Source organism: Podarcis bocagei, assembly GCF_964188305.1.
Source record: "Podarcis bocagei genome assembly, chromosome: 10".
Lineage (NCBI taxonomy): Eukaryota > Metazoa > Chordata > Lepidosauria > Squamata > Lacertidae > Podarcis > Podarcis bocagei.
The window spans coordinates 16,167,553-16,185,188 of record NC_138135.1 but is presented as its reverse complement, the minus strand read 5'-3'; the positions used below and the strand labels follow the sequence as shown (position 1 = coordinate 16,185,188).

Here is a 17,636-nt window from a genome sequence, read left to right as displayed (position 1 = left end):
AAGATGCCTTATATCATGGGTAGGCAAACTAAGGCCCGGGGGGGCCGGATTTGGCCCAATCGTCTTCTAAATCCAGCCAGCGGATGGTCCGGGAGTCAGTGTGTTTTTACATGAGTAGAATGTGCCCTTTTATTTAAAATCCATCTCTGCGTTATTTGTGGGGCCTGCCTGGTGTTTTTACATGAGTAGAATGTGTGCTTTTATTTAAAATGCATCTCTGGGTTATTTGTGGGGCATAGGAATTCGTTCATCCCCCCTCCAAATATAGTCCAGCCCCCCACAAGGTCTAAGGGACAGTGGACCGGCCCCCTGCTGAAAACGTTTGTTGACCCCTGCAACCGCCTGCACTGCAGGAATCTCAACATGCAGTCCCCCATCCAATATGAAACCATACCAGACCCTGCTTAGCTTTGCAAATGTGCTAGCAGTTTTATTGCTCCACCGCCAGGAGGTGGTGCCTTTTACCCAATCATATTGTTTGTCTACCTATAGGAGGGGTCCCCAACATGGCACCCATAGGCTCACATGCACTCTCGGGGACTTCCCTTGGTTCTGATAGGATGTTCTTTTCTGCCACTCCCTCTGCTGCAATTAGGCTTCATGGCATCCTGTTGTAGCCAATAGAATACGTATATTGTAGTGTGTGCTTGGTTGCAGTCCATGTGTGTGGTGCCCACGACAATTTCTCTGGTTTGCCGGGGGGCTCATTGGTCCAGGAAGTTTGGCAAGCTCTGGTCTACACCAGTTTTGTCTATTCAAGCTAGCAGCGGCGATCTAGGTTCATAGGCAGAGGAACTGCCCATGGTCTGAGTTCTCCGTTGCGAAGAAGAAGAAAAAGAGTAAGAAATTTATTTATACCCCGTCCATCTAGCTGGGTTTCCCCAGCCACTCTGTGCAGCTTCCAACAGAATATTAAAACACGATAAAACATCAAACGTTAAAAACTTCCCTAAACAGGGCTGCCTTCAAGATGTCTTCTAAAAGTCAGACAGTTGTTTATTTCCTTGATATCTGCTGGGAGGGTGTTCCACAGGGTGGGTGCCACTACCTAGAAGGCCCTCTGCCTGGTTCCCTGTAACCTTGTTTCTAGCAGTGAGGGAACTGCCAGAAGGCCTTCGGAGCTGGACCTCAGTGAACGATGGGGGTGGAGACGCTCCTTCAGGTATACTGGGCTGAGGCTGTTTAGGGCTTTAAAGGTCAGCACCAACACTTTGAACTGTGCTCAGAAACGTACTGGGAGCCAATGTAGGTCCCGCAACTGAGCCCTTTGCAAACATCCTTTGTCTTAGTTAATAAGAACGTTGTGGTTGATGGAGCAGGATGGTCAGACTGGAGTGTTCCTACTGTTCTGAAGGCGATCACTTGCACCATTGCAGATGAGCTTTTTGGAAGACCAGTGTACAGCTGACACCTGCACAATGGGGCACATTCTGCCATGGTGTCTGGCAAAGCGGGTTCTCCTTTATGGAGAGCACGTGTTGCGGTGGGAGCCACCATGACACCCCCTGTTGCTGGGCGGGTTAGTTTGGATGGCCACGGATTTGATCGGGCACCTCCAATGTTGCTGGAGAAAATTGATTGTTGCAATTTTATTTGATTGATGGGGGTGCTCTGCAGGTCCCTGTTTGCAGTGTTGAGCTTCTTCTTTTCGCTGCGCACATCGGATCACCCACCCACCCTCCCTTTATTTAGGGTTTGTTCGCGCTGACCTTGCTATGCCTGTCATGGGGTCGTTTGCTTTAGAGCAGGGGCCTGGTAGGAATTTTACCATTTGGCTGATTGGCTGGTGCCATTTGGGTTTTGCCTACTGCGTAGCAAATCGTCAGAACTTGTAAGTTGCGGTTAGACATTGGTTAATTTTTTGGTTGGTGGAGGGGATGAGCTTGGCTGTGCCTGCCCCTTCAATGCTGCTGCTGCAAAGGTATTCCGTTAAAGGAATGCAGGGGCTCGCCATGCTTTTGTCTGAATCCCTGGCAAAGGGCTAGGGCTATGCAAGAGCCCCTGGGAGCATTTGGGGAGAGGTGTGAGCCTGGCACCCAGGTTTTCCTCTCCCCAAAATTGCTTACCCTTACTGACTTCCACGCAGGTGTGGTTGTCAGTTCTGTTCCTACCTCCAAGTGGGAACAGACTGTCTCTAACCAATGCCTAAGCAACCACTCACTTACTGTAATTGTGGCCAAAATTATGCCAAAAACCAAAACAAAAATGATGTGTGAGCGTGTTTTTATTCAGGGGTGTCTTGGGGGTCCTCGACACGCAAAGGTCTTTCCCACAGCACACCAACCATATTTAAGACTCCCAGGTGAAGCTTTTTCTTTCTTGCTTTCTGCACAAACAGGGAGTGGGGTGGGTGGGTTTGCCAGGCACACCCTGATGCTGCCTTCCCTTTCCTTTGGGGCTTAAAGAGGGGTAAGAGCTGTATTATCTGTTGCATTGCAGAGGACTCTGCTTGCAGGCATTTTGCCAAGCTGCCTAATCTCCTGCTGCATTTGAAAGGTTGGTTGTCACCCAGGAATGGCATAGAATATCAAAGGAAGATTGATGGACTGCTGGATCCTTCAGGAGACTCCAGTTGCTGAGTTGCTCACCTCTGAATCATCCTGACCTCGAGTTGACCTGAAAGGCAATATGCAAATCATGACAATCCTGTTAGTGCTAGTAAATGCACACAGGATTTTAGAAACACATGCAGAGACTAGGCCGGTTCTGTTAACAGAGTTACATTCACTCCATCCTTAGGAAAAGAGAGAATTGCTAAGTCACTGGTATTCTTGCAGGTAAACGTAAAGCTAAAGGGACCCCTGACTATTAGGTCCAGTCGTGGCAGACTCTGGGGTTGCGGCACTCATCTCGCTTTATTGGCCGAGGGAGCCGGCGTACAGCTTCCGGGTCATGTGGCCAGCATGAGTAAGCCGCTTCTGGCGAACCAGAGCAGCGCACGGAAACGCCGTTTACCTTCCCGCTGGAGCAGTACCTATTTATCTATTTGCACTTTGACGTGCTTTCAAACTGCTAGGTTGGCAGGAGCAGGGACCGAGCAATGGGAGCTCACCTTGTCGCGGGGATTCGAACCGCCGACCTTCTGATCGGCAAGCCCTAGGCTCTGTGGTTTAGACCACAGTGCCACCCGCGTCCATTTTGTTTTCTCTTGGTTTCTCATTTTCCCAGTCTTAACCTTCTGTTCTCCATATTTACACATCTGTTTGTGATTCATTCCTTTAATTTCTTTGATTCAAATAATTACATTATTTCATTATTTGACTTCCCACCCCCCATTTCCCCATTTACTCAAAACATTTTCTACGACATTGTATCTTTATCTATTGCACAAAGTTTTTTCTATTGCAATTATATTATCGTCCTCCTTCTCCCGCTTTGATCTCAAATCCTGCCCGTGATTTCATTTGACTGTAATATTTTTTAAAAAATAGTCCACAGACGGCCTCGATTCTTCATTGTTTGGATCTCTTAATTTCACTGTCAGCTTTGCCATTTCTGTCCAGTTCAATCTCCTCCCCATTAATATATGTGTTCTTTTGCACACTTTACCCTAGTTTATGTGTACGCTACTTCCCTGAAGAGCTGCATTGCAAAATTGCACAAGTGGGAATTCAGAGGCAAGCGCTGTGTTTTAAATCTGCAGATTGCTTTGGAAAGTGTGGAATAGGTCGGTTCTCCTTTAAATGGGAGCTGAGTCAAATGTCTTTCCTGTCCCCAGTTGCAAGTTGCTGTTCTAGGTTGCTGTCAGGAGTGCAGGGCTGCACTTTGGAACGCAACTAGCATTTGGTTTTGATTTTTCATCCTAGAGAAAGGGCCGGGGCGGGGTCATTAAAAAATGTCAATAAATAAATAAAGGTTTGGATGATTGATTGAACAGATAGAATTGCAGGCTGCTGCCAAGTCCAGGTTTTAATTTTGAAACAATTGTGCTGTTGTTCCTCGGGGTCTCAGGGTCCCTAGCGCTGGGCATAAAGTAGGATTTAGCCAATCCTCTTGTGAGCCAGAAAGAGTCGAAAGCACAGAACAAGATGTCTTGCACGCTGGCAAGCTGCGAAAACTGTAGCCCTCAGGTAGTCTTGCCCAAAGCGGTAATTGACTTCGTTTCCCCATTTTTGAGTCCCTAGAACATATGCTTAAATTCTTCAAAACCGTGTTGCCTTTTTGTTTCTTGCAGGGTTGTCAAAATGACTGCGCCACTGGATGTATGGAGGCAGCCACAAAGCATGCGATCGAATCTTTCAAGGTATGTCATTTGCTATAGCAAGAGTGCCTGTGGCAGTTCTCTGCTCTGCGCAAAGCATTGTCCCTAAGATGCACGCAGATGGAGTCAGCCTGTAGTGCCGTGGACATGTGTAAACATTGCAGTCTTGGTGGGGGTGACGTGAAGGCTGCATCTTCTGGAGCAATTAAACTTCAGGGCTTTTTAGGGGTGAAGAAAACAGTTTCAGTTCCTTCCTCAGAATCCTGACAGATAGTTGTGAGCGAAAACTTGGAAGCGGGTATACAGTGGTACCTTGGTTCTCAAACGCCTTGGTTCTCAAATGCCTTGGTACTCAAACAACTTGGAACCCAAACACTGCAAACCCAGAAGCAAGTGTTCTGGTTTGCGAACTTTTTTTGGAAGTCTAAACATTCTCTGTTTTGAGTGTTACACTTCCAATTTGAGTGCCACACTTCCGTTTTGAGTGTTACACTGAGGTCTGGATGTTTTTGCTATTTATTTTGCGTTTTTGTGGCTCTCTTTTTTGTGTGACTGGGTGGAACCCTGTTCAGCTACTGATTGATTGATTGATTGATTGATTGTGTGACTGCAGTACATTGTTTATAGCTTTCATTTTATGGATCAGTGGTCTCATTAGATAGTAAAAGTCATGTTAAATTGCTGTTTAGGGGTTGTTTTTAAAAGTCTGGAATGGATTAATCCATTTTGCATTACTTTCTATGGGAAAGTGTGCCTTGGTTTTGGAACGCTTTGGTTTTAGAGCGGACTTATGGAACGGATTAAGTTTGAGAACCTTAAACAGGAGTCCTGAACAGCCCTCACTGCACTTTATTATCCCTTTGGAGTTGAGCTGTGTCTTTGTATCCTTCCAGGCTGTGATGTGTATGGTTTCAATTTTTGAATTCCTTTTGGCCAATTTTGTTTTGCTTTCGTCTTAAGCCGGCAGCCAGCTCACATTCCAGGTGTAAATTTCAATCGACAGATGGGTCAGCTCAGTCATAATTAATAACAGCCTGAAAAGTAATATTAAAAAGGAAGGTTTTGCTGACCTTATGCCCTAAGGACCGACCCTCAGGACTATTATGTGGTGTTTGGGCACAATTTTGGTTCCTCTGCTCTATGTCACTCATCTCCCGGTTGGGTCCCTTGAAACTTATTGGTCTTCCAGCATGAAAAGCAGCCTTTTCCAGACATCATAGGTTAAACCCCTGTTCTCTCTGTTTTCCAAGAAAGAATGTGATAGCCAGGATTTATGGCCTGGCTATCGTTAAGCACCACATAATTATCTCTGACAACAGACCATCGACAAGAGGCATCAAGTCCGCCATCTTCCTCAAACCTCAATTTAATTTTAAGTACAAAATAGAGAAGGAGCTCTACTCTACTCTGCTTTACTTGCAAATGAGTTATTGAGATATCACAAACAGGTTGTTAGCACCATGGCTTTTTCAGTTTTGCTTTTTTGCTTATTTCCTCCACCCTGCCCTGGTGAAAGGGTAAATCTGAATTAAATTGGGAGGAAATGCAGACGGATATTCTCACGATAATGACATAGTGTGGATGCTACAAAAATCTCACATGCACGAGGAGACCCCATCCCATAATAAGCTTTAGTCTGGAAGCACCCAGCATCCCAAATTCAAAAATTAGCTGGATTAAAACAAAAAACACAGCCTCCATAAATGTCTGAAAGTGGACAGTCTCTGACTACAATCTGAATATGGCTCATGTTAGCATCTGCTTTGTAATATTTGCAGTGAACCTTGTCTAAACCTTGCAGATTTTATCTACGTTCTTGCTTACTGTGGCTTTTAAAAAAAGCTTTGGTGACTCCGTTTCAGATTTTAAATTGTTCCTCTGAAGGCATCAGTTATAATTTTGTCATAAAGAGGCTTGGGGAGCCAGTGTGTCTGTCGAATGGTCTAAACGTGTAAGAAAGGAATAAATCCTGCCGTAATTGGGACTATCTTTATGGCAGGAATACTACTGTGCAGAAGGCTGTGTGCTTTTCAGAGTACCTTGGGTGGGAAAGGAAAATTACCCTGGCACAAGTTAATATGTTCTTACGAAAGCTCGCTCTAAAAACCATGAATGAGCTGGTTTTCACAGACACACAAGAGATATGAACAGGCAGTTTGTTTTTTTCCACAGTAATCTCCCTTCCTGTTGTCTTGATGGGCACTGTGTTTCTGCTGAAACCGCTTACGTTTTCTTGGAATCGGACTTGATATGGATCCAAGGTCGCTGCGTTGCACATGATTGTTGCGTGTCTGTGTGTGGTCTGTTTCCTATTAGATTCGTCCAGGAACAAACATGGAATGGAAAAATAGAGCCAGAATAAAGTAGCACAAAGGACTCTTAATCAGTATTGTTGGGGGTAGAGAGACAAGGGCTGCATAGCCCTCTGGGGACCAGAGGTGGGCGGGGTCCAAGGCAAAAGTGGGTGGAGCAACAGATGCAAATGTTACCTTTCTCCAGCAGGCTAGTGTCTACGCACCATCACACACCCATTTCTGTCCCCCATCCAAATACAGAAGAGATTTTATCAGAAATCCCGGACACATCCCAGGCAAAAGCAGTTGAGTGCCATGCAGTGCCAGCGAAGGTCCAAGGGCCAGACAGAGAGACCTGGAGGGCCACATCCGGCCTCTGGACCCCAAGTTCCCCATCCCTGTGGTATTGTGCCTATGCTACAATCATAGAATTATAACATTGGAAGGGACCATAAGGGTCATCTCATCCAACCCCCTGCAATGCGGTTATCTTCGCCCAGCGTGGGGCTCAAACCACAACCCTGAGGTTAAGAGTCTCATGCTCTTTACTTGTTTTATTCATTTATTGTAGCTTGGCTCCAAAGATCCAAACCATAATAATTGAGGGTTAGTGATTTCCCTCTGCATCCCCCCCCAAAAAAACCCCCTATATGTGGAGGGTTACTCTGGAACCATTTAAAGGAGTGTTGTGTATGGAGGAAAACTGCATTTCTTTGCATTAAAGTCTGTGTTTAGGTGGAGTATAGATAGTTTCATTTATGCCTGCTGAGTCCGTGAGGTTCAGCATTGACATTCTGAAATGCTGTACCGCAGGGATGTCCAAAAGGTCGATCGTGATCTACTGTTAGATCCCCAGGAGATTTTGGTGGATCGCGGTCTATGACTGGGTCCCTTTCCATTGTTAAATTAGAATCCTGTCCCGCCCCCTTGGCCCACCCTCCACGATCTGCAGAATGGAAGATGGAGTATACTGATTTGTTAGTGAGTGGCTGTTCCCCTTCCTCCCTAAAAAAAAGCTGAACAGCTTTGCCTTTAACTCACAAAAAACAGGGCTTTCCTCCTTCCTAAAACAAGCTCAACAACATAATAATAATAATAATAATAATAATAATAATAATAATAATAATAATTTATTATTTGTACCCCGCCCATCTGGCTGGGTTTCCCCAGCCACTCTGGGCAGCTTCCACAGAAACAAAAAATACACTAAAATCACACATTAAAAACTTCCCTGAACAGGGCTGCCTTAAGATGTCTTCTGAATGTCAGGTAATTGTTGATCGCTTTGACATCTGATGGGAGGGTGTTCCACAGGGTGGGCGCCACTACCAAGAAGGCCCTCTGCCTGGTTCCCTGTAGCTTTGCTTCTCGCAATGAGGGAACCGCCAGAAGGCCCTCGGCACTGGACCTCAGTGTACGGGCAGAACGATGGGGGTGGAGACGCTCCTTCAGGTATACTGGGCCGAGGCCGTTTAGGGCTTTAAAGGTCAGCACCAATACTTTGAATTGTGCTTGGAAATGTACTGGGAGCCAATGTAGGTCTTTTAAGACCGGTGTTATGTGGTCTCGGCGGCCGCTCCCAGTCACCAGTCTAGCTGCCGCGTTCTGGATTAGTTGTAGTTTCTGGGTCACCTTCAAAGGTAGCCCCACATAGAGCTCATTGTAGTAGTCCAAGCGGGAGATAACCAGAGCATGCACCACTCTGGCGAGGCAGTCCGCAGGCAGAGCGGCAACTTTGACCTGAACCCCCCCCCCAAAAGGCGGTAGATCACTGTCAGTTTTTAATTCTGTGAGTAGATCGCAGTCTCTTGGGAGTTGCCCAACCCTGCTCTACAAGAGCCAGAATCCCTGTTTCTTTCCTGGACATGGAATCATAGAATTGTTGGGATGGTCATCTCAAGGGTAATCTAGTCCAACCCCCTGCAATGCAAGAACCACGGCTAAAAAATCCCTGACAGATAACCTGCCCAACCTTCTCCAATGAAGGAGAGTGAACCACCTTCTAAGGTAGTCCCTTCCACTTTTGAACAGCTCTTACCACCAGAAAGTTCTTCCTAAGTTTTAGTCCCTTTCAACTCTGCAATTCCATGATTCTATTGAGATGGAATCTTCTTCCTTGTACAGTGGTACCTCAGATTACAGACGCTTCAGGTTACAGACTCCACTAACCCAGAAATTGTACCTCGGGTTAAGAACTTTGCTTCAGGATGAGAACAGAAATCGCGTTGCGGCAGTGGGAGGCCCCATTAGCTAAAGTGGTACCTCAGGTTAAGAACAGTTTCAGGTTAAGAACAGACCTCCGAAACGAATTAAGTTCTTAACCCAAGGTACCACTGTAATTGGAATCGGATATTTCAGTTTCTACCCTCTGGAGCAGCAGAAAACAAGCTTTCTCCATCTTCAGACTCCTTAGATATTTGGAGATATCTCAGCCCTATCCTCTTCATGCTCAACATATCCAACTCCTTCAACCGTTCCTCAAAAGGCCCATCTCTCTGTCTTCCATCTGCCTGAATGAAAGGGAGCTGGAGGGTGGCGGGAGGCGGAGGGAGAGATAAGCAGGCCAATAGATGGAGCAGATGGCCCTGCAAGAACAAGCCCTTAAAAAAAGAAGAAGAAAAAGCGAGGTCACACTAAAGTCTTAGCAGTAAGCACTGCCATGCCTTATGGTTCTGTTACTTAACTTGGTCGGAGCTCAGACTCCGGCTACAGACGTGTTTTGGCTCACCGTACAGCGTCTGCCTTCGAGAGCTTGTCGTTCCAAGCGATGTGGTAGCATAAAGATTCCTCGCAGCTTAGAGCCAAGTCTGGGAATGACTGTTGCTCTTCCCCCAAACGCTCCGTCACTCACCAATGCCCTACTAAGCTCTGAAAACGTATCTGCGGTTAAAAACACAGAACAACGATTGCATGCTTCCTGGAAAAAAATTTTTTTTGCTCAAGGCTCACGGTCATTTGGGGGGAACTCATCCTGATTGTCCGGGACTGGCAGGGCTGCGACGAGCGTGCAGCAAAGGCAGGAAGGGGGCAGAGGCTGATTGAGGGGAAACGGTCAGCGATCTATGGGGTTTTGTGCCACCCGGGAAGCAGGAGCCAGGATTGGACGAAAGGGAAGAGATGGAGCAGTCGGAGACAGGAGGTGCAGGATGCGTCACTAGTGGAGTAGGGACCAGGAGGGGCTTGAAGAAGCAGGAAAGGCAGGGTGGATTTTATTTAAATCAAAATTGATTTAAATCACAATTTAAATCACTAGTCAGGAAGCCTTGATTTAAATCTCTCCCCAACTCCCCCCAGAAAGACTAATTCTTGCTGGTATAATCTTAATATTTACAACCAGATGAAGGTTTCATTTTTGGAATATAGTTTTTAAAGTTATATAAAAAATTACTGATTTGGTTACTCTATTACAGATAATTATGAAATTATTGTGAGGTTTAATAAGTTAACTGTTTATATTTGGACAACTTTTCTGCTGTACTTTATCGGAAGGAGAAAAATAATCATTTCCTGAATAACAATTAAAACAATTTGTTTAACTGAAACAGTAACATTATAGCATATGTATTCATGTTTGTTCACTGATGTGGTTAAACGATTATTATTATTATTATTATTTTATTATTATTCCACAAATTAACACTCTTCTCCCCCTCCCTGCTTCTGACATTTCCTGGGTGGTCCCTTCCTATTGAGACTAGAGGGGCAAAGGGCAGAGGAGATCAGCAGTTGGGTAGATCTACAGCCAGTGACAAGGCAGGACCAACTAATTCTAGTTTTCTTCTTCCTCCTCCTCCTCCTCCTCCTCCTCCTCCAGGCAGAGTTATGCAAAGGCAATATTGAAGCTAAGTAGGAAGAATCATACAACCCTCTGCAATGCAGGAATCCCACCCACAGCCTTCCCTGGGTGGGCTCGAACCACCAGCCTCCTGGTTAACAGCCAGGTAGTGAGTGCTACCCCCTAGACTGGTTGTAAATACAGTGGTACCTTGGGTTACAGACGCTTCAGGTTACAGACTCCGCTAACCCAGAAATAGTACCTCAGGTTAAGAACTTTGCTTCAGGATGAGAACAGAAATCGCACAGTGGCGGCAGTGGGAGGCCCCGTTAGCTAAAGTGGAACCTCAGGTTAAGAACAGACCTCCAGAATGAATTAAGTTCTTAATCCGAGGTACCACTGTAGGCAAATTGAGGCGGGGAGAAAGGCAAGGGGGGGCGGGAGTTGTTCTCCATATGCCCTAACAGACCAGCCTCCAATGCTTTCTTCTCTTTCCTCTGGCAGTCAGAGGAAAATTGCTTGAATTGTGGCAGTGGCTTCTGGCAGCCAGTACCAAATAAGAAAATGGTTACAGTTCCGGATTAAATGGAAAACCGCAAATTATAAGCCTTCGCAGGTGTTTGTGGTCACCCTCAAGGGGCTGCCCTTCAGGGTACAATGCACTTCAGTTTTGCTGCGCCTGCTCATGTTACCAAATGACTGACATCAGGCGAACATTTTGTGCGCATGCCATTTATTTTCCTTCTTTCTTTATTAGTGCATGTGGGCTGCTGGGATAGTACTGTGTACACGGGCTACATTCAGCTTAGGTTTTACAGTCATACCTCAGAGGTTACAGACGCTTCAGGTTGTGCGTTTTCAGGTTGCGCACCATGCCAAACCCGGAAGTACTGGAACGGTTACTTCCGGGTTTTGGCGCATGCGCAGAAGGACTAAATCGCACTTTGCGCATGCACACCAAATAGCAACCCGTGTGTGCGCAGATGCGGCGCTGTGGGTTGCAAACGCTGCGGGTTGCGAACGTGCCTCCCACATGGATCACGTTCGCAACCCAAGTGTCCACTGTACTCAAGAGTAGACCCACTGAAATTAACATGTCTTAGTTAGCCATGTGCATTGGTTTCAGTGAATTCTGAGTAAACATTGGTGGAATGCAACCCACAGAATTTTATGCTGGGCACAGAAATTCGACATACCGAGGATATGTAAACCCCAGGTGGCAGTATCCAGTGCACTTGTTTAGTTTGCACAAGGATTTCCATTTGTGCAGTGGAACTCCTCGCCCCTGACCCTGTACGTATCCAGTGCCCTCCTAAAACTGCCCCCAGGGGAACAACTCCCAGAGTAGATTTAAGAGAGAGCACAGGGGCAGAAAAAGTGCATTGAACACCTCAATGAAATTAATTGGCCCAAGTTGGTCATGTCCATTATTTTCAATGGGTCTGAAGGCTCATCCATTCTTCCCCTTCTTCTACATTTCTAGGCACAGATCTGGGCTTCCCAGGTCTATGTCTGAGCATTTTTTCTCTTCCTCCACCCCCCGCTTTCCCCGTGGAAACCAACTCTTCACCACTGTATCGGAGCATCCTGTAGAAAATCTGAATTGCTGTTTGCTCCGATTCAGCAGTAAGGATCGGGTAATACACTAGCGGCCAAAATTGTGGAAACCTTTTGGGAAAAGTGTATTTCTGATGTTTGATGGCTCATAACACCTGATTGGCTCTCTAAACACTCCTGCTCATTGGCTACATTCAAATGACGGAAAGCTATTGCATATCAACCTAAGCAAGTTGTGCTTCCTTTTTTCTGGTTATTTGGCTATACCTTTGATAGAATGCAGATAATTGAACAAACTTTGCATTACATTCTTCATTAAATTATGTTTCAATTGATATATAATTTTACGGTATTACTAAAAAAAAAAGTGGTGTCATGAGCCAACAATCCTCAGAAAGACACTTTTTCCAAAAGGTTTCCACAATTTTGTCCACTAGTGTAAATAATAATGATGATGATGATGATGATGATGATGATGATGATGATGATAGCACTCAGGCACAGACCTGGAAAATGCCGTCCTGTACTTAGAGAACACAAGGTAAAAGGTAAGTCAATATGCCTAGCACTGACTACCACCCCATGTTTTTAAGGTAAAGGTAAAGGGACCCCTGACCATTAAGTCCAGTCACGGATGACTCTGGGGTTGCGGTGCTCATCTCACTTTACTGGCTGAGGGAGCTGGCATTTGTCTGCAGACAGCTTCCAGGTCATGTGGCCAGCATGACTAAGCCGCTTCTGGCGAACCAGAGCAGCGCACAGAAACGCCGTTTACCTTCCCGCCAGAGCGGTACTTATTTATCTACTTGCACTTGATGTGCTTTTGAACTGCTAGATTGGCAGGAGCAGGGACCGAGCAATGGGAACTCACCCCGTTGCTGGGATTTGAACTGCTGACCTTCTGATCGGCAAGTCCTAGGCTCTGTGGTTTAACCCACAGCACCACCCGTGTAGTAGCTCTCCACAATTTAAGACAACAGCTTCTCCCCACCAAATCTAGAAATGCTGGGGATTGGACCTGGAACCCTCTGCATGCAGGGCAAATTCTCTACCGCTGAGCTGCCGCCTTTCCCCAGTCTGCCCCCCGCCCTGCAGATTAGATACAGGCACCGACAAACTAAAATAGCTGTTGCATATGTATGTATTGTCCCATTGCGTTTGCTTTCTGAGCCTCCCAAGTTGCCACTTGCCGAGGCTCCCCACAAAGACCAGGTTCCCCACACGGTGGCTCTGAATGCCAGCACAATCACGCAGCCGCTTTTATCCTTTCACAGCCACTGCTGGTTCTGTAAGGACAGCATTTCATGCAGTGCTTTCCCGCCTGCCTACATAGAAGACTTCGGTGCCAATTTTACATCCTGACAAGTCAGCATTAACATTTCCTCAACGCAGACGTTTTGCATCGAGGAAATGAACCTGCGGTTTTCCACCCTATTCTCTCGTGGTTTTTTTTTGGGTGCACGTGTCTTGGTGCAGGATGAATGTTAATTCTGTTTTTCAGCTTGCAGTCCTGCGCTTACTTAGGGCAGCATGTGCCATGTGATTGCAGTGGCATTATCTTGTTTTCCAAAAATCAAAATCCCTGGTAGTAGCAATAATAATAATAATAATAATTTATTATTTATACCCCACCCATCTGGCTGAGTTTCCCCAGCCACTCTGGGCGGCTCCCAGTCAAGTGTCAAAAGCAATACAGTATTAAATATTAAAAACTTCCCTAAACAGGGCTGCCTTCAGATGTCTTCTAAAAGTCAGACAGTTGTTTATTTCTTTGACATGGGAGGGCGTTCCACAGGGCGAGTACCACTACCGAGAAGGCCCTCTGCCTGGTTCCCTGTAACCTCACGTCTTGCAATGAGAGATCCGCCAGATGGTGTCTGGGGTGAACGATGTGGGTGGAGATGCTTCTTCAGGTATATAGTGGTACCTCGGGTTACAGATGTTTGAGGTCACAGATGCTTGAGGTTACAGACTCCGCTAGCCCAGAAATAGTACCTCGGGTTAATAACTTTGCTTCAGGATGAGAACAGAAATTGCGGTGCGGCGGCAGTGGGAGGCCGCATTAGCTAAAGTGGTGCTTCAGCTTAAGAACAGTTTCAGGTTAAGAACGGACCTCTAGAACGAATTAAGTTCTTAACCCGAGGTACCACTGTATAGGACCGAGGCCGTTTAGGGCTTTAAAGGTCAGCACCAACACTGGTTGAAAGGACAAGTGTCAGCACTTAATATTCTTGGCCAATGGACAGGGTCCACATGCCCTGGCAGAATGTGCCAGCGTTGCTGGATGGCTTCCCAAGGCGAGTGGCTGTGAACTCCTGTTTTAAATTGCTGTGAGTGATCGCCAAAGAAGAATTTTTGTACAAGCAGACCTGTCTAAATGCCAAATAAACAGGCTGTGTGGGCAAGCCCCCAAACCAAAACGCACTAATTTCTTGCGGAGCCATCTTTGAAATCTAGTCTCGGGATAGTTTCAGCTGGACACCATCAATATATCTTTACATGTGTTGCTGTTGTTTTCGTCTGCCCAGGCTGCTGATCTAATCATCACCCCGTCTGCAACTTTCAAAGAGAAGCCAGACCCGAAAGGCCTGGTGTTTGGGACTGTCTTCACCGACAACATGCTCTTCATCGAATGGTCACTGGCTTCCGGCTGGGAGAAGCCTCATATCAAACCTCTGGAAAACCTCTCGCTGCACCCCTCCATCTCTGCTCTTCACTACGCCGTAGAAGTGAGTACAGCGACAGTATGAGAAGCAGCAAAACAGTATAATACCACTTTAAGCCACCCTGGCTTCCCTCAAAGAATCGTGGGAAGTGTTAGTGTGTTAAGGGTGCTGAGATTTGTTAGGAGACATTTGCTCCCCTCGCAGAGCTACAGGTCACTGGGAAGCGGCATTGGTCGTCAAACTATTATGGGAATTGTAGGTCTGAAACAGGAGCAGGGGTTGCCTAACAACTCTCAGCACACTTAGAAACTCATGACGGTTTACATGCAGAGCTACTGCTTTACATGTACAGTCATACCTCAGGGTACAGACGCTTTCAGTTGCGCGATTTAGGGTTCTGCACCGTGCCGAACCCGGAAGTACCAGAACAGATTACTTCCGGGTTTTGGCGCATGCGCAGAAGTGCTGAATCGCAACCCGTCGTGTGCAAGCACACAGGTTGAGAACACTGCGGGTTGCGAACGTGCCTCCCGCACAGATCACGTTCGCAACCCGAGCGTCCACTGTATAATGCAGGTGGGGGTTTTAACACCAAGCTTGCTTCTCTCTTTCTTTCTTTCTCTTTCTCTCTCTCTCTCCTTCCCTCCCTCATATCTATCCCCTGCTTTGCTTAACATCCAGATCATAGAATCATAGAGTTGGAATAGACCACAAGGGCCATCGAGTCCAACCCCCTGCCAAGCAGATCGATGAACACTTTCGAAAAACTTTTTATATATAAAAAAACACCACACCCTTTCCTCACTATTTTGTGATATTCGGTCTAATAAACATTACCCCCCCCCCCAACTATGGATTTTGGTTTTGAGTGTGGGTTTATTTTGAAACAGAATATTTCTTCTTGTGCTTTGTAAAATGTTTTCACCTATGTTTTGGTGATAAAACGCAAGGTGCCAAAATCTACTCTGTTGTTATTACTAAGGGTAGCTCTAGAATAATCGGATATGGAGGGAGAGGAATGCAGAGAGGGAGAGATGGCAACATTGCTGACCCCATTTTTCCAGCAACATATAGTTAGGAGGAAATGTATGATGATCTATTTCCCCACCCCCATTTCATTGGCTGCCATTTGCGTCAAGACAGGGATATGTCCACAGGATTACATCATTTTGCTAGTTTTCGAAAGCTTTAACGTTGGCCACTGATGATATTATTATTATTATTATTATTATTATTATTATTATTATTATTATTATTATTATTATTATTATTGCTACAATTGATTTATTAATCAAACAAAGTGATTTACACGTAAAAGAATTAGAAACAGTTAAAAATACAAAACAGATATATTTAAAACAAGACTAAAACCCTAACAAGTGGACACTCATGATAAATACCCATTTATATAGCTGGAAAAAGCCTGTTGGAACAAAAAATATCTTCGACTGTTTCAGGAAAGTGTAGATAGGAAATGATGGGAAATGATATATAATGAATTGAAAAAGATGTTTAAAATAACGTTTGTAAAAACAAAACAAAACCCAGAAGCCGTCCTTTGGGGGATTAAGGGACAGAACAACCCAAACTGTATATAAATTTATTCAAGTATGTGACTACAGTGGCAAGAATGTTACTTGCCCCAAAATGAAAAGAAGTCCCAGCAAAAGAAGAATGGATACAAAAACTTATGAAATATGCAGAAATGGCAAAACTTACCGGGGTGATGGTGGAATCAAAACAAACTTTTTATAAAAGAATGGAAATGGTTTATTGAATATTTACAAATAAACTGTAAATGGATAAGAACACTGGCAGGATTACTGTAATAACCTGCAGTTTTATAAGGGGATATTTTTAAAGTAGATGAATAAATGAGTAAATTAAGTTAATTTGGATATGCAGAAAATATTAAAAATAAAGTTAAGGAGCCACAGAAAGAGGGGGAAGGAAGTCAAGTTTTGAAATGTTGAAATGATTGTAAAATTATTGAAATGTATAAAACTGAAAATCATAAATAAAATGATGATGATGATGATGATGATGATGAAGATAGTGTAGATAGTTGGCCTCTGTCATATCTCGACAGGAATTCTCATATGGGGAGGCACCTGTGCCCTTCTGCAAAACATGTAGTTTAGCTCAAAAACCTTCAACCTTTTGGTCCAAACATACATTTGAGGACCCACTTCTTCAACTTTCCATATATTTATGGTAGCACTTCTACTGTTCTGACTCAATTGAGGTATTACCTTGCAGTGAGTCCCAACCCTCCAGTTGAAGACCAATGATCTCAACATAGGGTATTGAGAACCGATTCAGTAGGATTTCAGAAACTCATGTTTACTCTGTCAGAAGCCTGGGGGTGTGCCACTAGCACCATTCATTTTATTTGTGACGACTGTTTAAGACCATAGCAGTTTACTTCTGCCATTTTTAAACATCCATGTAGTGCCACAGTGAAAGTTGGGAGGGGGGCCAGGTGGAGAGCAGCTGTTGTGAAGTACCAAGCCCCCACCCTCCATTTTTCTTGGTGGGATTGGGAGCCGCCAGTTCTTTGCAGCTGAAAAGACGGCTCAGTCATGTCAAGAATAGCCAGCCAGATGAGAACACTGCTCAACCATAAGGCAGTGGAACAAGCCCACATTTCTAGGGTTAACTCTTGTTTTCTCTAATTTGGTAGCAATAGCCGCCCCATGTCAGGAGCTCATCCTACTCTTGAGTAGGACCCTGGCAGAGACACATGCCCAACTGGCATGTTCCTTCCCTCCTGGTCTTTCATTCGGGAGCTTCAAAAGCTTTCTTCTGCCCGAACATCACAGCGACCGACGCCAACAGACACCGGCACACTTAGGGATCTGCAGAGTCTTCACAGCTTGCGTGACAGACCTCAGAAACTCAACATTTTGGCTAATCTACTTTATTTACATATAAACACACACGGAGCACTGCAACATGGCTCCCTCTCTCTCTAGCAGCAGACAGCAAAGAGAAAAAGAACAAAGGACAATAGTCCCACTTCACGGAAGCCAGTAACACAAACATCTTGTCTCCGTCACTTCCCACTCTGTGGAGTCAAAACATATACCATCATGTGATAGACAACAATCCCATGACTGCAATCATGGAGCAGCAATTCTTAC

The 17,636-nt window shown here is 45.3% G+C and overlaps 1 protein-coding gene across 2 annotated transcripts in view; it reads left to right on the top strand.

Moving 5' to 3' along the window:
• Positions 1-17,636, top strand: part of BCAT1 (branched chain amino acid transaminase 1) — a 70,334-nt gene that overhangs the window by 13,530 nt on the left and 39,168 nt on the right. For both annotated transcript variants that reach the window (XM_081210375.1, XM_081210374.1), the window contains exons 2-3: positions 4,175-4,243; positions 14,356-14,556. In XM_081210375.1, coding sequence (XP_081066501.1) covers positions 4,175-4,243; positions 14,356-14,556 — 270 coding nt within the window. The remainder of the gene's footprint in view (positions 1-4,174; positions 4,244-14,355; positions 14,557-17,636) is intronic.